The following is a 21400-nucleotide window of genomic DNA, read 5'->3' on the forward strand; positions in this document are numbered from 1 at the left end:
ATCCAGACCAATTACATAATTCATCCTTAATTAACTTACGGTGCTACCAGCTGCACCTTCCTAACCATGCCCCAGTGACCATCTGAGGTTCTGCAGCCGTTTACTGATGGTGGAGAACGACAAATTAATCAATGCTCCACACAGGAATTTCTAAGTGTTTGTTCATAGTAGTTCCAGAATCAGCCCAGCAGAATTGCTGGTGCCACTGACTGCCTGGAAGACAATCTGTTGTGCACCTCAGGGGAGATAAGGCAGTTAATGAGCATTTCTCCCTGCAGCCACAGGCATTGCAGCAGTCTCCAGTGAGCCCCAGGCCTTCCTCCTGGGTAATGGGAGCAGAAACTGATGCTATAGAACCGCTGCTTAAAATATTTCTGGCAGAGATTTGAGCTGATTGGGATTGTAAGCACTATTGCAACTATTATAGCAATGCTGAACATGCAAAATAAGCCTCACATTTCTAAAGCAAAAGCTTTTGAGCCACTCACATACAGCACTGGGGAGGGTCACAGCCAGCACAGCAGGTCAGGAGATCTTTGCTTCTGATCCAGGGTTTACTCCTTGGCAACTCCATTGCTCCACAGCGTTGGTGCAGAGCTCAGCACATCCCTGCTGCACCACTTGAGCACTCAGGGCTGCCTCCTTCAGAACAGACCCCACTGAAAGCACAGCCCTGCAAACTGCAGCAGCACAGGGTGCCAATCTGTGGTCTGCGCCAATCCAGGTTTGCTCCAACCATCAACCCATCACCACCATACCCACCAAACCACATCACTCAGTACCACCAATAAAGTTGAGCAAACACTGCTGAGAAATTCCCAATTGTAAACAAAACAGCTCAAGCACGAGGTGCTCGTGGATGTTAGAACAGTAAGAAATCCAGCAAATCCCTCAAGTCCTGAGCATCACCGCCCTGCATTCCCACAGCACTCCATCCCCTAAGGAAATCCATCTCCCCCAAAAGAGAAAATCCAATCATCCAGTCTGAATTTCAAATCATTTATTTTTAACATTCCTTTTGAAATACATCTCTGATTGTGCTTGCTTCAGAAATGGGACATACACAGAGATGCTGTTCTCAGAACAGAAGTAGCCAGGTTGGGCACTGCCCCATACAAACACCAGGCTGTGCAAAACCCCCACAGGCAGATCACAGCGTGTGCAACCCACATCTGCCAAGGGACAGTTCCAATTTGTTTGTCCCTTCCAAAACAGTAAATGCATTTTAAATACTGGGAAATCAGGTGATGGCTGCAGCAGGATTCCAATATCCCAGATTTGAAATGATACACAAAGTTTACAACTGCTGATCTCACAGGTGCTTACTGCTAGATTTTCCTCTTAACTCTAATTTGTTGCCATAATTATGTTAAACTGAAGCAGAAATTTTTTTCCAGCCTGAATCTTGCTTGAAGCTTTTTGTTTCTGTTTCAGACCCAGAGAAGTCCTTTGAGGCCTCTTTGCCCTAAAGCTTATCCATGTCCTAACTGTATTGGATGCTCTGATTAAAAAAAAAAAAAAAAAAAAGCTGTGCATTTTGCTCTAAATTTTGTTTTTTTACTATAAACCTTAATTTGCCTATGCTCTTAGATCACCACCACCACAACAAACACTGATTTAGAGCTGATGGTGAAGGAGAAAGCCAGCAGGAACTCCCACAGTCTCTGTTCCCATTATTTCACAAAGTCTGCAGGCAGAACCCCACATCCCAACAGCCCCACAGCCCACACTCCCTATGTCTGAGGCCCCACAGAAATAAATGCTCAGCACTTCCCAGCTGTGCTCCTGCTGATTTTGCCTTCTTGCTTTCAGGCACTTATTGTTAAGTGGCCACCAATGTGATGCTGAGGATAACATTCAAAATAAAGATGAGTTTTAGCAAAATGTTGCTTTCTAGTGGTAAAAAAAAAAAAAGGGGGCTTGACTGCTTGTCTTGTGCAAATGATTTAACAGCTTGATGGAGCTGTTAAATTTCTGCTCACGTCAGTGCAGCTGGGCTGTATTGGATGCTTTGCTGATTTATACTGCCCTGCTCACTCAGGGCCTCATTGCCCCTGAGTAAATTCACTAGGAAAGAGCACGTCATCATCTGGCTCTTCAGCTCTGTTCTATAAGGATTTATCCCAGTGGTGGCTTTGGTCTCCCCTACAAGTTGCTCTGCTTTATTTCTTGCGTCCTTATCCTCCGTTTCCATTTGACTTTTCCTCTTGGAATAACATCCCATGATCAACATCTCCAACTCATCGGTGCTAAAAAAACCTTATGTCATTCAGTACCTGGCTTGGTCTTGTTCCATGCAATGCATCCCAAAGTTGGGGCATCACCAGCACAAATGCATTCCTTGAGGCTGTGTAGGACTGCACACTACGTGCCAATGCACCCCCCCAAAGCCACTGCCCCAAAGCAATTCATTCCTTTTAGCTGCACCCCACAGTGTCCCTGCAGGAACACAACAACTGTGTGTCTGCTCCAGGCTCCCTTTGGGACCCAGACGTGATTCTGCAGAAAACTGGAGTTTCCCTCTGTCTGATTCAAAGACAGAAACGAACCTGAGCAACCGGGGCAGGGAGTGGGTGGAGGATGGGGGCTGCTTTTATCAGCACTGCCATTTTACTGAGGTTCATTTTAATGCATCTCTGCATTAATGAACTAAAAGTGTGTTTGGAAGTGACTCATAGCAGGGCAGGGGGAGGCAGTGGTGGTACAGAGACTCAGCTGGGCTTGGGCCAGACCTTGCCAAAGGTGCACACTGCTGAAACTTACAGGAGTGATAGAAGGCATAGATGTGAGCTATCTGCCCTGAGGACAGGCTGAGGGATGAGAGCCCCATGGCACCGACCAAGCAGGAGCCCAGGAGCCCTCTCTCAGCAGAATCGAAGCACACAGCAGCAGAAACATCTCCACGCTTCTGCTCTGCAGGGATGAACACAGAGCACATCCTTGCAGTGTCCATCCGAGGGCCCCCTCGTCCCCAGCAGGGCACCATCAGTTCTCCCGGCTCCAGCTGAGTCTCCTGTTCATTATTTAACACCGTGCATCTGCTGCATTCTCCATTTCCCAACAATGATAATAACGCCCTCATTAAGAGTGCTATAATGGAATTGAGGCCATTCTCCTGTTAAGACCAGCTCCAGCCTCATTAAAAGCTTGCACAAGTGGGATATCACGGACAGTGCTATTTTGAAGCCACTTTTTACTATTTTTCCCTTTTGGATGCAAGTGCTGCTCTGATCTATTTCTGAACGCAGCTCCCTCCAAGCCTTTGAAACCCCCCTCCATCCCCACAGTGCTGAGCTCACTTCAATTTGGCCACCACAGCCTCCTGCAAAGAGCCCTGGGACCACCACAATGGGGTCTGTCCTGCTCTGTCCTGGCTGCAGGGCTCAGCATCCATCCTGCACAGAGCAGAAACTGCACAGTGTGAAGCCCTCGTGTGACCCTGACCAGAGCAGCAGCTGCTGGGATGCACACACACTAATTAGGGAGGCTGCTGCTTAGCGTGGGGAGATGGACTGTGACTCCCATGCCCATCTTGGATGCTACTGAAGGTTGAGGGCCAACACATCCGATAGAAAACAAATTAAGGTCATCCTGGTTATTCATTGCCGTGGGCTGACAAGGTGCAAAGCAGCCTTTTTGTATTTTCATGATACCATTATTGCTATTATTGCAGCTATAGCGATGCAGCAAAGGGCAAGCTGCCAAACTGCCACATACTTTGATTCAAGCAATTGATTAAAACATGAACTTGTAAGAGGCTTTATGCTTTGGAGAGCAAGAAAAATCACAGAGTATGGTCCTACCTAAATGCCTAAAGGGCTGTTGAACACACTGTGGGTCTATCTGATGAAATAAAGTAATTCTCCAAGAATTCAGTGTGTACTCACAAAGAATCAGCGTCGTCAAACACTAAATTTGAACTCAATCAGTTATTTACATTTACTGCGATAACAACTATGATTATATAAATGGTTTGGAGCTCTGGAGTGAAACATCCATCCCACGCCTCTGCTTGCTCTCATTACTCCATCCACCTTCTCTGCAGCGAATGCTGACGGGGATTTCTCCCACCTCGCAGCACTTTGTCCACACAGCAGTGGATGTCTGCAGGATTCAGACTGATTTCAGAGCAGCAGCTGCATTCCTTCTCTCGTGGAGAAAAGAAAACCCCTCATTCTGCACTGCCTCCCATCTAGCGGGGAGGTTCTTCTTTCAAAATATTGCCTGTTCTGCTCTGCAGTTGTGTGCCTGATGCTGCCGTCCCGCACGGCACAGGGGATGCTCACGGGGCTCTCTCTGAGTTCTGTTCCTTGCAGGAGGGCAGAGATCCGCTCCCAGAAGCCGGTGGGATCCCAAACCCCGTGCTGGGAGCTCCTCAGCGAGAACAGCTTTGTTGGCAGAGGGGAACGGATGGAAAACAGAGCTCTGTTCTCCCTCCAAAATGCCTTTTGCTGACTGCGTGCTTTGATCCCGGATTAGGAGAGCATGTTGGAAATGAAGAGATGCTAAAAGCGAGCCGGGCTGAATGCTGCTGCTCAGTCCCAGCAGCACACAGCAAGCTCCTCAGCACTCAGCCTGTGCTGGCCAAAATATTTCCTTTTCTTCCACCTGCCAGGGAGCTCCAACGGCAATTAGAAGGCTCAGGCTGCTGGGGATGCTCTTTTTCCTCTGGATTTTTTCCTTCTGGTTCCAGTTTCCTTCATTTCTCTTTTGAATTTCTCTCCTTTAACTCCTGGCTTTTTGCCTTCGGGCCATTTTCCTGCTGAGCCAAGTGGGAAGGAAGGTGAAGAGCAAAACCAAGATGCAGAAACTCACCTCCCAAAACTCCGGAGCCCTGGCAGTGTCTGTGCCATCTGACACAGCAGGGGAAGAGCTGAGAAAGGGGATAGGGAAAGCAGAAAGAAATCAAGCTTTTGCCACTTTGCAAGTCAAAAACGTCCAGTGGAAATGTGATATTTAGGCTGGCTTGGAGCTGTTACAACAGCCAAAAATCCTTTTAAATCATGCTTGTTCACTGGGGGGAAAAAAAAAAAAGCAGAAGAAAGAACACACTCATCTGAGGATATCAAGGAAAACGAAAGGCAGAGATAACTAGAGAATGGTAGATGGTAAAACATGTGCAATTGCACCTCTTTTACAATAGACGTGGTTTCTTTCTCTGCTCAGCTTGAAGGCTGAGCATGACAGCCTCATCAACAGCACTGTACAATAACATCTCCTTGCTATTAATATGCAAATTGAAATGCACACACTGATTAAAAACATATTAGACAAAGGCTATTGTCAGAGATGTACGAGCACACCACGAGGCTCGATTAGTGAGCAGCAGACCACAGAGGGGCTGCTGCTTAAACTTGCCAGCCCTGGTACGGCAAACCCCACTGATGGCCAGGGTGCCCTGTTAGCATCAGCACAGCAACACCTGCAGGTAAGGACCTGCAAATGGAGCCCTCTGATGTGCAGGACGTGGCTCTGTCTGAAGAGCCCTGCAGCTGGAAGAGCATGTAGCAAAAGGAAACATTGCTGGGACAGCAGGAATGCCTCCATCATCTCCATTCTGACACTGGAAATAGACTAAAATATGTATCCTGGAGTCTTGGGTGCAGTAATATAAGTGGGGAACATGTTGGGATGTTAATGCCTGTTTGCTTTTTCTTTCTTTAGGTCACAAATATTTAACAACCAAATTGGGTTCTCTCTGCCTCTCACTGCAGCAAACGCAGAGGTTCCAATCTGCTCTTTTGGTGGGAGGGGAGCTCAGAAGGACCCAGAGAACCACGGTGAGCACCCGGCACAGCCTGGAGGAGGGATTTCACTCATAGAACTCGAAGAGTGTGGAAAGTGGATCTAAAGGTCAGGGCTTGCTAATGAGGCTGATGCAAGAGGAACTTAACGAAGCAAGCACCATTTACACACGGGGAGCATTCTTCTCCCATGATTAATTTCTTCCTACGAAGTGGTGTGCCTCAGGGCAGAGTCACTGTACAGACTGTTGCCATAGAGCTTTATTGCCTTAACACGGGAAACCAGTTAAGAAAACATGCATTATTTGTGCTGTAATGTGTCTGAGCATAGAACAGCACAGGGAAGCAGCCCGTGGCCCTCTGAGACATCACTGGACAGCTTCACATCACAGCCTGAGGACCGGTATTGGTGTGTGCTACAGAACTTGAGCAGAACACATCTACAGCATCGCAGCTCTGGTGTTAGAATCACACCTCCAGCCACCAGCAGTGCTCCGTTAGCACTGCTCTGCAGGAATGTGTGTGTGTGTGATGCAGCCAGACCGATGGTTATTATCTTCACAGACACTTTTACGTGGAATTTTGAGCTGCAAAAATGTCCGAGCGGTGCAAAATCACCTCCTGTAATGTTCGGCTGTGCTGCATGAAAAATGCAGCCTGTGTAGCTTTAATGAAGAAATTAGAAGCGAAAGTCTTCACCCCTCAATTTAAACTAACCTTGAGGGATGCAAGGGTTTCACTGCTTCCTTTGCCAAAGGTCCCAGATATATTGCACAGCCTTTAAGCTTGGGATGCTGTACCCATCTCAACATCAGAGCAAAGTGCGTGGTCTGGAGGCATTTCTGCAGGGATTGCTGACTTCCCACCAGGAGATTTGTCTTTTTATGTCTTGCTTTGAAGGCCTAATGAACTTCAGAAAAGGAAGAGATTAGAAGGATTTAGGGACCAAAGCCTGCAGCCATGCAGGCAGGCAACACAGCTGGGGGGGCCATCCTGGCTGCTCAGCCCAGCACACTGCAGCAGGAGCAGAGCTCTCTGCACACCTTCCCAGGAAAAGAGATTGTGTTTGTGCTGTAATTAATTTTGCTGCAATTAGCTCATTGTGATTACCTGAGCACACACGTTAGGAAATTCTCCTTTCTCTTGGCAGCATCACCTCTGCAGCACCCTGAGCACAAAGTGGAAGGAGGAGGGTTGTGGGAGTCCGGGGGGAAGGAGCTCAGAAAATTCCCCACTCGCCTGCATGGTGTGCTCTATTTCTGTACCACGTTCCCTCTGTCAAGAGGCAGTTTACTTTCAGAAACACTGCCTTACATTATCACCCAGACCACGATAAATGAAAGAGCCCCATAGCTATGGAACCCAAGGAGATGCTTATTCATCTGCAAACAGCCCATTCTCCTGCACACATGAAAGGCATTGATGCAAGAGCACAAATTAATCATGTAGAGCTTCTTTAGCACTTCTACTGACCCCAGAGAGTAAACAACTCCATGCTGCAGCACATCCAACCTTTCCCTCTGCACAGCTGAAGGCAGAAGTCAGGGAAGATGTGACAGCACCAAAGGTCACGCTGTAAGGCTGCACTCCTGTCCTCCTCAGCAATGCAGTCGTTTTCCTCCACCATCTGAATTTTGCTTCTGTGCCCCCTACCTGATGCAGCTAAAAAAGAGGAGCGGCGTCTTTGCCCCATTTTCTTTGTAATCTCTATGATCAAACACGACCGTATTCATATTTATTCTATCAGCCGTGAGGATGAACAATGGTTTGTCCTGTTTGGTCGAGCAATTAGCCCAGCTATTGTACAGATGTAGCACGTCCCTTTGATTAAATGCCAAATGAAAATAAAGTGCTGATCATTGCCCATTATTTACCAATAGATTTCATATGACAGAAACAAATGAGCAAAACCAAAAACACAGACACAGGAAACCCACAATGCAAAACCACAGAGGTCTCATTTCTTCTTCGACTGGTGGGGGTCTATTGAGCTTCATTGCTGGCAGGCAAAATAAACACAGCCTTCTGCAGAGCAACGTGTGTTATTGATCTGCCTCCTGATTTAGGAGAATTATTTCTCTTCTCTCCCAAAGATTTGCAAAGGGTCCTTTAGAAATACATCTGGTGAGCTCAGGCTTTTAATTGCCTTTTCAAGGTAAAATAATCATTTTCACCAACAAAAGAGGGTTTGTTTTCATCAAACAGGTAGCGAGGTAGTGAGGGATTTCAGAGTCCCAGGTGAGATAGTAATTAAAACCGGTGGCACAGCACTGCCAGAAGGGAGGAGAGCTGAGCAGCTTCGCAGTGCCCATCGGGTGCAGCAGCACAGCCCTGCAGCAAACATCCCGGAGTGGGAGAGGCACAAAGAGCAGAGCTGCCAGCAGCAGTGACACTGTTTTCTGTTCCTCCATGAGCAGGCATTGCCCACAGCATCCTCTGCTACCGAGCTCGCTGACTTACCAGCAACCACACTGCAGACATACAGTGACAGCAGTGATGCTACCAACACATCAAATGACATTTGCACCACAGCTGCAGCTTTCCAGGTGATGTGCCCAACTGCTCCTCATCTGAAAGACAGCTCTGCTCAACGCCAAAATGCAGAGCAGCACGTTCTTCCTTTGCTTTGATTTATCAGTGTGCACAGAAGCGGGTGGAGGATGCAGATTAACCACCTCTGGACAGTTTGTTCACCAGGCAGAGAATTCACAAACCTGTGGGTTAAATTCAGTTTCCCAACACAGAGCCAGCAAGCAGAGAGGGGCACTGCTGACTTTCAGATGCTGCATTTCTGCATTTCTGCTAAATGAACTGATGGAGCTGTAGGCATCACCACTCCCTTCCAAAGACAGCAGGCAACCTCTGGTTGAGGTGCTCAAAGAGGAAATGTCAGAGCCTGTTATTTCGGAGATGCAGAAGCAGGGAAATGGGCAGTCTCAGAAGGATTGTGCTACTACAGATATATAAACCAACCAGATTGCTCTGGAAGAGGTGGTGCTTAATCTCTACCAACATTCTCAAGGCAGGTTCGCTGCATGCAAAGTGCACTAAAGGAGCTGGTAGAACACGGGGCACAGCAAGGGTTGCTCTGCATCGCTTGTAGGGCATACTTGAAAATGTGATCTTGGTTATCTCAGTTCTTCACGTTGCAGCAGGCTGGGCAAGAAATCTGGTTCCTCTCTGCTGACTGCAGCAGAAAGCCTAACGCCACTGCAAACCCCCTCATTTCCAGTGGGTAAATACTCACATCTCAGCTCACCCCAACACCGGTGAGGAATTCACACCTTGCAGATGAGCTGCAGATGAGGACCCAGCTGAAATCTGCACAGCACTCCTCCTGGACATCCGAGGCTGTTGCACTGTTTTCTTTCCAATCCTTTGTGGCTTTTTCCTCCCTGTTAGCAAGGACCCATTCCCCGCCACGGGGCCTCGGCTGTGCAGCCCCTCTGACAGGTCCGGGAGGCTCTCTGGAACAGCTGGCACTGGGAATTGTCCCCACAGGGCTCCTGCATCCATGTCCTGCAAGCAGCCTCCATGGCAGCATCCCTGCCTGGCACCCGCCGCCCTGCTGCAGAACGAGGGGTGTTGAGCATCGGCGTGCATCCAAAGTCAGCAGAGCAAACAGCTCCCATCCACCCAGCAGCAGTCCTAAAGGCATGGCAAGGATCCTACGCTTTCACTTTAGCTTCCTCCGCTCAGTGAACCGTTTGTTCCTCTGAAGACAAAGAGGAAAGGAAAACATTCAGCCGTTATTCAATCCCTGCGATTCACTTTTGGCTGGCAACGTGTCGGCACAAAACCATGCTGGAGAAGGTGAAGGAAGTATGTTTATTTCTGGTTGAAGACTGATTACATCACTACCGTGGATTAATGTGATAGAATATTTTTATACTCTCGGAAGAAATCTAAGAATAAATATGAAAAAGTAAAATAGTTCCTTTCTTCTGTCTGTGGCGATGAGTGATGATTAAGCTGTCGTATTTACAGGATAGTTATCATTCTCTAAACTCTGTGCTGAATAAATATTATCTTGAAAGGGTAAAAAAATCCATTGAAATATTTTTAACTCACCACAAAATTAAAAAAAAAAAATATTATTAATAATAATAATATTAAGATCCGTGTATCTGTCCAAAGCGAGGGTTAATTACGTGTCAGTCATCCACTGCATGGGGTCAGTGTCCAGGATAGCAGCTTTCCTCCCTGCAGGTGAGGCCTCAGTGCTTTTCCTTGCTCCAATGCCATGCACTGCTACTGATTCTTCAGGCTGCAACACAGAAATGGAGCGGGGTCACACTCAGCCCTGGTATTCCTGGTTTGGATGCAGGGCCCTGCTGGGTTTCCCTTGGTTGAGCTTTTAATGGGAGCAATGATAACGGCTCGGTTTGTAAAAAAAAAAATACTGGAAACTTTAAGCATAGAGATGGGTTTTGTGAAAGGGAAAAGGGTGCTTGGGTCCTCAGTTTAAATGGATGAGAGCAGCATCACCTGCAAACTCACCAGGAGACAGCTTTGGCCAGTGGGGAGCTCCTCGTTGGTTGATATCAGACTGATAGATCAGAAATCAAACTGATATGCTTAGCATTAAAACAACTAATCTGCACCAAGCTGTACTATTCCAGAGCTTTCAAATTATGATCAAAACAGCAGATATCGGAGATACCTTTATTTCCCCTTACTTTAAAGGGAAGGGAGACAATTTAATCCTGTAATGAGACAAAGTATTACTTGCTGCTCTTCATAGGCAGTGTAATTATTCAGCTGATCTCTGGAACCACTGAAATAATGACAAATTAGAATGCCTTTCAGTTCCATCTACCTTTTAGAACTATTCATCTTCTGGAGTTATTATCACTCCAAAGGCTTCTTTATATTTTAGGCAGTGGCCACCATACATCACAAAAAACACACAGAAAATGTTTCTGCTGCCAATAAAAGTTGCCATCAGCCACAACAGGCAGCAAATATTTGTTTATGCTTTCTGAAATAGATTGGAAAAGATATGGGAATGCAATCATGGTGAAGAGTGACATTTGTCCAGGCACGATATTTACAATATTTTGATTAGCTGTGATGGCTGAACAGCCAAGCAGCTTATGTTAATAAATGCCCCATTCCAATTAGACATCTGTGCTCTGAATCAGGATTTAAAAAAAGGAAAGGAGCCTTCGGTGGCACGAAGCCTGCAGTCATTGCTCCTGAGCTGCCCATCTATCTTCTGGGCTTTGCAGGAAGGGCTGGGAGGGAACAGTTTACATCAAAGCACAAAGAATGAAGAATTCTGTTGCTTTCAGCCCATTCCAAGGCCAGCACGTGGCTTTCTCCCAACGTTTTGATATGACACCACCTCGTTCTGCAGTTCCTCACAACCCCATCTTTTGGTTGCCACCAATCCCCATAGAAACAAAGTGCTGGCTGTGGCCAGCTGAGCTCAGCATTGCTGGGTTTGGAGAAAGGAGGAAGGGAGAAGGGCAGATTAAAAAAAAAAAAACAAAAAACACACACATCTATTTCTGGAAAGTAAGTCAAACAATGACTCAATCACCACTGCACAGTTCATAAATCCCTAATTAAAGGTTTGGAGCTCCTCCCTGCTGCAGATGTTCCACAGTCCAGCTCCAGTGCCTGCACAGCATGGCAGCACCCATCGGACTGCAGCTCCCAGCAGCACAGGGCAGATGATTCTGTGATGATTCTATGATGCTGGCAGAATGGGGAGCTTGAAAGAAACCTTCTCCATCTGGCTGGAGAGGCAGATCCCTCACTTTGGGAAGAGGTATTTTTAAAAGATGCATTTTTGCTTCATTTTCAAACTTAAAGCATCTGCATCCTGGAGAAAAAGTGGAAACTCATTACCCTGCTCTGTAAATTCATTGAGCAGAAGGATAAGGACAAGTTCAGTACCAGCTGCTTCCTCCTATGTTGCTATTCAACACCACAACATCAGGCGAGGCATTTCCAGCTACTTTTCCTCCAGCACTGCATGGAGATGCAGAGGAAGGGCTGAGCCCCACATCCCACAGAGCACCACCTGAAAGCTGCTGTGTGTTGGGTTATTTAAAGCAGCTCCAGCAATGGCCTGGATGCACGGTGCCCTCTGGAGAGCTCTGGAGCTATAATAAGTATCTGCTCCTCATCTCAGCCCTCATAAACATTCCTCTCTGCCAAAGCAGCTTTTCAGAGAACTCATCTCCCTGCTACATTATGGGTGCTCCCAGCTTCCAGCCTGCAATCACCATTCTGCCTGTCCCAAGCTAAACCTCTTCCTTTACAACTCCCTTTTTACGATATTAAGTATGACAAGCTATATAAAATGTTTTGTTGCCTTGGCAACTGCAATGCATTAGTTTCAATGTGGGTTATGAGGAAGAGGACAGCCTTGATGCTAACCCACAGTAATGAGAACGGCACAAACCAGTGGGCAAAATGCTGGACCAGGCATTGAGGGGAAGGACCCCCACCACTCACAGCACTCTGCTTCCCTGTGCCCATATAGAGGAGAACGAAGCTACAGAAATGCCTTTAAACAAAGAGAGCAAAATCTGGTTATGCATTAATTAGAGGGTGGGAAGAGCTTTTGTTTTGCACGAACCCAAGCTGCCAGCCATTGTCTCCCATTCTTCTGCACTTCCCTACAGTTGTGCAGTGCTCGGATCCTGAGGCTGAAAGACGACTGTGTAAGAATGAACAATGGACAGAGGAAATGGAATAATCAGAGCCATTTCCCATAGAAATTGGACAGACGAATGTCTCTAATTGGCATTCCGTTATTACATTTGTAACACACTTTCTTACAAATTCATTACTTTGTTTTTCTTTGTACTGAATGCCCACGAAAATCTCTGGGGACGAGATTTAAATCATTAGCAACGAGCGATAAGAAACTAAATTTGGAATGACAGATAAGAATATTAATTTGTAAAAGGAGGAGGTCCTTGGAAGAACGGTGGAAGTCCTGCAGCCTCGGAGCTGCTCCTGTGCTCCTCCTGCCCCAACTTTTGCTTCCAGCCAAAGACAACAACCCAATGCTCTGCTGCAAACACACTCCATAAGGCTCCAAGTTCAGCCAAGGGAAAAGGATGAAGCAAAGTGCCTTTGAAGTTTCTGTCAGTTGGAAAGAAGCCTTTGGAAAAGCAACAGATGAGAAAAGAATCCTCTTTCTGCAGGAATCGTGTAAGGGCTGGAGATGGGACTCTGCTAACTGCAGGTGATTGGGAAACAAAGCAGGAGGTGTGGGCACCAAACAGGGAACGCCAGGCACTCACTCACTCCATGCTGAATAAAAGGAGTGCATCTTTTCTGCACATCACTATTTCCCGTCCACGAGGCTGCTCTGATTTGAAACAAACTCCTTTTTCCTTTGCAATAACAACAGCAGCAATGACAGCGATAATAACACAAACACTGAAAGCCTGGCAGGGGAAGGATAAATTACAGCTCCGTGCCTCAGCAGCACATTGCAGCTGCTCCCACCTCGTGTTTCCAACAGGACGAGCTGTCAGCTCTGCTCTCCAGCAATGGCACTGACACTGATCCATCAGCACTGTCCCCTTGTGTAGCCCAGAGCTGCACTGCACACCCCGAGGAGCAGGGAGATGGGCTGGGGGCTGCCTGGGGCTCCCCATTCCCTGCACAGCCCCACAGCTGCCTCCCACATCCCACCCACCCGTGGCATGGAGCAGGAGGTTCATCACCACTTCCTCTCACTAATGAAGATATAAATGCAGGAAGGGTAATATGTGTAATAAACAGGACAGAGCTAAAGTGAATAGCAAAGAGAATCTCTGAAGGTCTAAGATCAGCAAGGGGAGGGCTGCACTTGTCTTTTGGTGGCTTAAGCAAAAGGAGACATTGGTGCTTACTGCCGGATCATCACTTGAACCACCCTTAAAGCTGCTTCAGGTACTTCAGTAATGAATGACATCTTTATGTCCTTCCTCTAATCTGGGCGGCCCTTGGTCCTCCAGCCTGAAACAGTTCCCAAAGCTCACATGTAAGTGTATTAAGAGAGATTAGTTCATTAATCTACTCCTTGGTACCGTGTCTCTTTATCACATCATTTTAATAATTTGCACTAATTGACAGAGCAGATTCCCTCCTAAACTCAGGAACTTGGGCAGGACATTCGCTGCAAATCACAGCACATTTTCAATTGGAAACACCTGATCCTATCCACCCCCCAGTGCTTCTGCTGGGGCTCAGCACACCAAAGGTGCTCCCAGCACAATGTGACCACAGGTACCCACAGCACCCCAACGCACACACAGAGCATCATCAGCCCTCAGCAAGAAGCATGAGGCATTCCTATAGTCAGAGAGAGCGGTGAGGTGCTGGAACAGCTGCCCAGAGAGGCTGTGGATGCCCCGTCCATCCCTGGAGGTGTTCAAGGCCAGGTTGGATGGGGCCCTGGGCAGCCTGGGCTGCTGTGAGATGTGGAGGTTGGTGGCCCTGCGTGTGGCAGGGGGTTGGAGCTTCGTGATCCTTGAGATCCCTTCCAACCCTGGCCGTTCTGTGATTCTGTGCCTCATCACCCCAGCAGGCACAGATGGGCAGAGGACCCCCGGAAAACGGTGGTACCCACTTGGTCTGATGCTTGGAGCCCTTCAGGTGCGCGTGGTACTGCTCTATGGAGTTCAGTGTGACGTTGCAGATGTTGCACGTGTAGCTGCGCTTCAGGCCTGCAAAGAGAAGCCAGGTTTGTTAGCTGTGTACCCGCTGAGCTTGTTGGTGCAGGATGAGGGTTGTGCATGGAGAAAAAGCATCTCTGTGCTGTAGGAAACGGCCTCTGCCTGTGCCACACACTGCTGTCAATGCAGCAGGCAGAGGGTGCCAACAGCTGCAGAACCAGAGAAAGGAAAGCGTACCATTTGCCCCTCACAAGCTTCTAATTAATCAGAAAGCACTCAGATCTCCCAGCTTTATAGACTTTTCTCCTTACAGTAACCTCTCTATGTACTTTTCCAGTCTGGGGTATCCAAGTACTGCTGAAGCCAAAAGGAATATTTGGAAAGGCACAAAACCACGCAGGGCTCAGAGGCGGCTGCCCAGGGACACTGTGGTCCCCTCAGCCGTCCCATGGCTCTCACAGAGCATCACCCTGCTCAGAATAACGAGCACTGAGGCCCCAGCTATTCCCCTGCTTTCTGCTGCACGGATTGGGGCCGTTCCTCACCACATTCAGAGGCTGCAACCACTTTTTTCCAAGAGGATCAACACATCCGTTCAGCTGAGGTCCCCTCCATGGCAGGGAATGGAGCAGCTCTGCATGCAGCCCTGCGTGCCGTGCTGGAACGAAGGGCAGAACAAAAGCAATTGCTGGTTTCTATAAACGGAGCAAACTTGGCAACAAGGCACAGAGGGTCGGTACAACTCGTGGGAAAGGATGAGGCTCTCCTCTCTGCAGAGTGTACCAGTTAACTTCGTCGTTCTTTCACCTTGGGAAAAGAATACAGCGGTTGCAAAGAGGAATTACAGAAACAGGCACTCCTGTGCCTCACCTAACATGTTTGCACTGCAAAGACAACGTGGCTGAATGTGCATTAAACACCCGTTTCCCTCCTGGACATCCTTGAAACAGAGAGATGGCAATCAGAGCTTCTGACTGCTGCTATGTGGGGCGAAGCTTCACATAAATTAAGCACATAAATGCAGACCTAAGTGTTCCCAATCCCCGATTCTGTTGTCTCCCTTAATAGTCTGCATGTAGGAGACCCATTTCTGCTCTCCTCCTCTCTTTTGTATTTAACATCCCAAGAATTCCCTGGGCATCCTGGGCGGCATTAGCATTGCTGCATTAAACACACATCGGCATTACAGTAAACCATTGATGCTCAAATAATTCTGTCTTGTTCTCTTAGGAAAAAAAAAAAAAGAAAGAAAGAAAAAAAAAAAGGGGAATTTTAAATTCCAGTGTCAGGTTTCTGCTTCGCACTGATTCACTTCCATGAAGATCCAAACAGAGCATTTCAAGCTTAATTGAAGGGCTCAATGTGAAAACACAGAGGTGTGGGATTCCTACCACGGGCTGCAGTTCTCTGTAAGAACAATTTTAATGCACCCTGCAACCATCCTGTTGGTTTCCCACAGCGTTATTCCTGCACTGATCCCAACCAGAGAAGGCTGTTAGGAAATTCTGGCCATATGCACATTTCCTTCGGTGTCCTTGTGACACATCAGCATTCCCTCCCCTGAATCATGACACGCGTTCATGTAAAATTGAATGCACTCATATCCATTCAATAAAATATTAAAGAGGGAAGTCATTAATGTCATTCTGCATAAAATGCATTAAAACACATTCCGGGAGAGCACTTGTTCAATCACATTTTACCAACCAAAATTGACAGCACAGAATGAAAAGTATTTATAAGGCATATGAGGAAATTATGAGCCAGGAAGGAAAATTCAACTCCTTTGCAAGATAGCATCCACACCTGTGGCAATTCATCCGTGCACAGAGAATGCAAAGGCTGTGGGTGATGGCATCCCGTGCAGCCACTGATTCTGCCCCACTGCTGAGCTGCACCCCAACCCCACGCTGTCACCTCTGCTGCTCACCCCAAGCAGCCCTCAGGCAAACACCCAGAGCCCTGGGACTGAGCACTCACGGACAGCTAAACCTCATCCAGATGGGAGAAATGGTGCTGTGACCGAGGCTCCTTTCTCCCCTCCCCTTTCCCACTTCAAAACAAGACTTCAAAACTGCAGGATGAGCGCTCGGCAAGAAGAACCAATGCTTTTGTTTCCTATAAATATCAGTTGTCCAAAAATATCTCTCTATTCTTATTTCTCGAATACGCGTTCGTATTTATCAATAAATATTTTATTACAGCCATTATCAAAACATCAAAGGCTGCTGAAGTGTTGTGCTTTGACTGACACTGCTCATCCCGGGCTTACATAACGCATCAAATGTTCATCTCCCACAGCAGACAAAATAGAATTAATATTTCAGTTGTGATGGGAAAGCTGGGGATACATGGAGAGGAAATGAGTTTGCATTCTAGCCAACACTGAGGCTGCAAAACGAACAGGGGGAGCAGACAGAACGCAGCCATGACCTGACCCTGCATTGCAGGATACCTGCAGCAGTGCCCAAAACTCCAGCACAGCCCAGCTGCCATGGAGCATCCCTGAACACTGCTCTGAGAGCAGCCCAAAGCCCCATCTGCCATACAGAGCAGTCTCCTGTCCTGGGCACAGCACTGCCCTCTGATTGAGGGAGGACTAAGCAGGAGCCCAACCATTTCTTTGCGTCACCGTGGGTTTGTTTACAGATAATGACATCCCCCACCACTCCCAACCTTGGCACTTCAACGTCCCTGCGTATTTCCACACAGTGACTCAGCCCAATGAATCATTTAGGATGTTTGAATCACCCCGGGCAGCACCGGAGGGTCGGGGTAACAGAGCAACGCACAGCACACTGCACGGCCATCGGCACTTCAAGGAAAATTATTTCATTTTTGCAAGGGGAAAAAAAAAAAAAAAAAAGTTTTCTTAAAGCATTAACCCAAGGTGGGCAAGCCAGGCTTCTCCCATGCGGTGCCAAAAATCAAACCTGCACTTTGTGCTCAAGCCCACTGCAGTCGGATACATATGCTGGATTGTAACTGGAGACCGCAGAGAACGCTTTTTCAGGAGGCCCTTCCCTCTCCTCCCGTAATTACATCTCAATAACAAAAAGCAGCTTTGGGGATGAGGCCACATCCTCATGTGGCTCAAAGCAGCGCATCCCATCCGGGTTGCACCCATTGTGCCACGTGAGCCCCATGCAGCCCCATGCAGCCCCATGCAGCCCCATGCAGCCCCATGCAGCCCCATGCAGCCCCAGGCTCTCACCTCGCAGCTCGCCCAGGTCCAGCGTCTTCCCCAGCTGTTCCAGCAGCTCAGCCCTGGCCGCGTTCTTCTTGTGCTTCTTGCCATCGTAATGCTGCTGGGCCATGACGGGGTTGTTGAACCACGCAGCACACAGCTGGCAGTAGCGATCCGAATCCCTGCGTGGCTGCGGTGGGGATGCTGCTGGAGGCCGATCCACGTGGGGCTGCTTCAGTGAACCCAAGGTCTCTGCAGGAGGAAAAACGTAGGCATCAGGCTGCCAGAGCCCAAAGCAGAGCCGTGTTGGGCACGGAGAGCAATGAGCAGCAGTTGTTTCATAGAACGGCTTGGCTTGGAAACACAGCAATGCCATCAGCTGCTTGGGATAGAGAGACAGATTTATAACCATCTCAGGATTATTGCTTTTCAGTGTGTTTGGTCTTGGAAAGAATAGGGAAAGCTGTCACAATTTTTAGTGTCACAGGTGAAAAAACTGCTCAGTAGTCATTCTGCTCGCTCAAATGTTGCATTATGGGTTGACGAGTGCAGCAGCCACGACCTTAATTTGGTCCCATTTCCCTTCAGATTCATACGAGGCCATCTGGGGTCACAAACGTGACCTAAATAACTCCAAGAGAAAGAAGGGTGATGGGTCCTCACGCTGTGAAGCCATTGGTTTCCAATGGCCTTGCTTGCCATGGGTTTTCTGCTAGATACAACATAAATCACAAAGCTTGGAAAGGCAGGACAATGTAACGTAGATAACACTGAGATGCAAAAATGCACAGCTGGTAATTAATTATCACACCTCGTTCAAAAATGCCTTCTTTTTGGTACCAAGCTTTTCCCAGGTGAGATGTCCGATATCCACACAATACACCACGGTCACTCCATGCTGAGAAAGGGCAACTTGAAGGCTGTGAGCACAGCATTCAGTGCCTGCGTGGTTCCAGAGAGTTCACATTGCTGCAAATCTTCTGCTGACCCGCCCGGAATGCACATCTATTAACTTTCCTGAAAGAAATTGTATCTTCCATCTAATGTTACTTACAACCTTATCTATTTCCAGGGCTTTATGAGCTCCCATTGTCCTGATGACAGCTGCTGGGGTTTCGGATGCTCAGTGCCCACAGTGCTGCTGGTGTTTTGCTTTGGAGGGGCACCGGGAGGAGAATTTTCTCACCTCAGCCATCGTGCCCTGCGATGCACCCAGCGCTGGCAAAATGAACTCTTTGGGGTGTTTGTTAATAAGGTGACTGCAGTAATTAACTCCTGCTGGTGATGTTTGTTCTCTTTGTTTTACCATCCAGCCAACCGCCCGCTCACTGCCTTTGGATTTATTTCACACACCCCCCCCCCCCAAGAGGATTCCCATCATATGGCCTCCAGGTAACTCTGCACTGCACCAGGAGAGCTTTCCATGCTACATCGCTGCCTTTGGAGCACCTCAAAGTGCAGCCTCAGAGCAATGTGCTCTCAGTGCTGCTTCCAGCCCCGAGTCCTAAAGTTAAATCTGATGGATCCTTTGCTCAGCTTTTAGCTGCTGCCAGAGGGGAACCACGGAGGCTTAACTCCACAGAACTGGTGGTGTCTGCAGGAGTTACATCTCCTGCTCCTTAAGGAGACCCGAAAGCAGCATCTCTGCTGCAGGGCTGAGCAGTGCCCCCACCTGCAGATCCCAGCTCCCCACCCTCCTGGTGCCTGGGGTCTCCTCAAGGCCAGTTTACAGCCCTGAGGCGTGCTGAACCCATCCTGACAGCCGACAGAAACACCCCGCGTGCTCCAAATCCTCCTGCAAACAAACAGATGAAAGCTGACTTCCCACAACGGTGGATTTATCATTCTGATCTCCGGTACGTAACAAGAACAGAACAGGAAACATCACCATTCCCCGAGCTGCAACATGAACATTAATAATAAACACTCCCAAGACGTTAAAAACGTTGCTCTGTCCTAACACACAGACATAAAAGCTGTGAGTTTGACTATTCCAAGTATTTCGAATGCTAAACAGCTCACGACACTCTGCCTTCCATTCCCCTGTACTGTGGGAGGGAAGCGAGAAGCCTCACTTTGCTGCATGAGGCAAAATGCAAAGTTAGAAACACTTAGCACTCTGCTGATGAACTCATGGCTGACTTCTTTTTTTTTTTTTTTTTTTTTTGCTTGTACAGTTTTGTATTCATAGCTGTGCGTAAATGGTGCCCAACCTGTCATCACTGCTGCTCTCCAAGAACTAAAGGAGGAGGGAGCAGCTGAGCCCCGGCTGAGGGCACTGCATGCCCTGCGTGTGGAGCAATGAAGGCAGCAGCTCCTCTCCCCCACAGCCCTCTATAACTCATCCTGGTGCCTGGATGCAAGCTGACGGTGTCGGACACGACTGCAGAAATTCATTGGAAATAGCAGTGACATAAAGCCTCTGAGGGCTACAACTTCCTACAGGAGAAGCAACAGAAAATCATCACCAATGTTCCCCTGTCGTGATCAGACACTGCTTTCCCCTTGTGAGAGCCCTTACTGCTAGGGCCCTCCTCCCTCTTCTGAAAGCACCAGCAGAGAAATTGGAGATCTGTGTTTCATCAGGATGATAAAATAGACAGGGAAGGTGTAGCCCCGTAAAGAGGCTGAGAATAAATCTAATTTTCTATGAGACTGATGAGACAAAAACCAGAATATTAAAGAGGGATTTGCTCAGCAGCAGACTGCAGCCGTCAGCTCGCACCGAGCATCTGCAGAGCTGCAGATCCAGCAGGAGGAACTGCCAGCATCAGGGCTGGGACTGAGCCCCTGCAGGTGTCTGCTGGGAGCCTGGGGGTCCCACTGCCTCCAGGAACTGGGAATGGAAATCCAGCCACAGAAATTCTGCAAATGTTTTGCTTTTTTTGAGCGCATTACCTCTTTTTCAGTGCATTTTCTTTACTGGAAAACAACGCTCCTGAAAGAGCTCCGGAATTCAGCCTGAATTTCCCTGCAGCTCCAACTGCATTCATTAGTCTTCATTCTGTCCCCTCAACTCATTCCTTTGCCACACACACCACAAACACATCCGTGTGGATGAGATAACTTCCAGAAGCGTGCACAGAATTTCACAAATTCACCCCTCCCTTTACAATCAGACCCCCCCACTAAGCAAGCAGTCAATTCAGAGCTCCCCAGCAATGCTGGGTAGCAGTGTACACGTCTGTGTAAAGCTATAAACCAGGCGCTGCCATCTGGAGATGGTTTCCCACTTTGGTGCACTCAGCACCCCAGGATGGAGCAGGACGTGTCCCATTGGGAAAGCATTGTGTCCAATGGGCACATTCCTGAGAATGGGCTGGAGAGCAAAAAGTGCTCATTAGTGTATTCCTGCATCTCAGCTTCATCAGATCAAGTGTATGGAAGGCTCAACGAGTCCTTGAGTTATTCCTTCCCAGTGATTACTGCAGCTGAAGAGCCCATTACTTACAGAGCATGTGGTGCAGCTCACTTATTGCCTCTGTGAGGCTGATTCAGATGATTAGAAAATTAAATGGAAACACAACGCGAAGCTGCAGCTCTCAGAAGCCACTGCCTGGGGACGGGAGGACCTGCTGCTGTCTGACCATCACCCATCCACACACTTCTCTGCCTTCACTCACTGCAACCTGGGACCCCCCACTGCATACCTGTGGGCCCTAGAGACAGCACAGCTCCCAGGAGCAGCACAGGGAACTGCCACACCTGCCCTTAACGAGCCCTCCCAGAGTGCCCTCGTTAGTGGGAAGCAGCAATCCACCTACAGGCACAGCCCCTGCATCCCCCAGGGAAAAGCCATAGCTTCCCTCAAGCCAATCGTGACAAAGGACAAATGATGCTTT

The 21400-nt window shown here is 48.1% G+C and overlaps 1 protein-coding gene across 5 annotated transcripts in view; it reads right to left on the minus strand.

Annotated features, from left to right (window-relative positions):
• ZMAT4 (zinc finger matrin-type 4) overlaps positions 1 to 21400 on the minus strand; it is a 96358-nt gene that overhangs the window by 29575 nt on the left and 45383 nt on the right. For 4 of the 5 annotated variants that reach the window (XM_085242729.1, XM_085242727.1, XM_085242728.1 and 1 more), the window contains exons 5-6: positions 17586 to 17810; positions 14326 to 14422 (exon numbers count right to left, since the gene is read on the minus strand). In XM_085242729.1, the coding sequence (XP_085098855.1) occupies positions 14326 to 14422; positions 17586 to 17810 (322 nt within the window). Of the gene's footprint in view, positions 1 to 985; positions 10012 to 14325; positions 14423 to 17585; positions 17811 to 21400 lie in introns of those variants that run through there. The other variant, XM_010723139.4, reaches the window with a different exon arrangement.

Source organism: Meleagris gallopavo, chromosome 24, assembly GCF_905368555.1.
Source record: "Meleagris gallopavo chromosome 24, MGAL_WU_HG_1.1, whole genome shotgun sequence".
In the NCBI taxonomy this organism is placed as follows: Eukaryota; Metazoa; Chordata; class Aves; order Galliformes; family Phasianidae; genus Meleagris; species Meleagris gallopavo.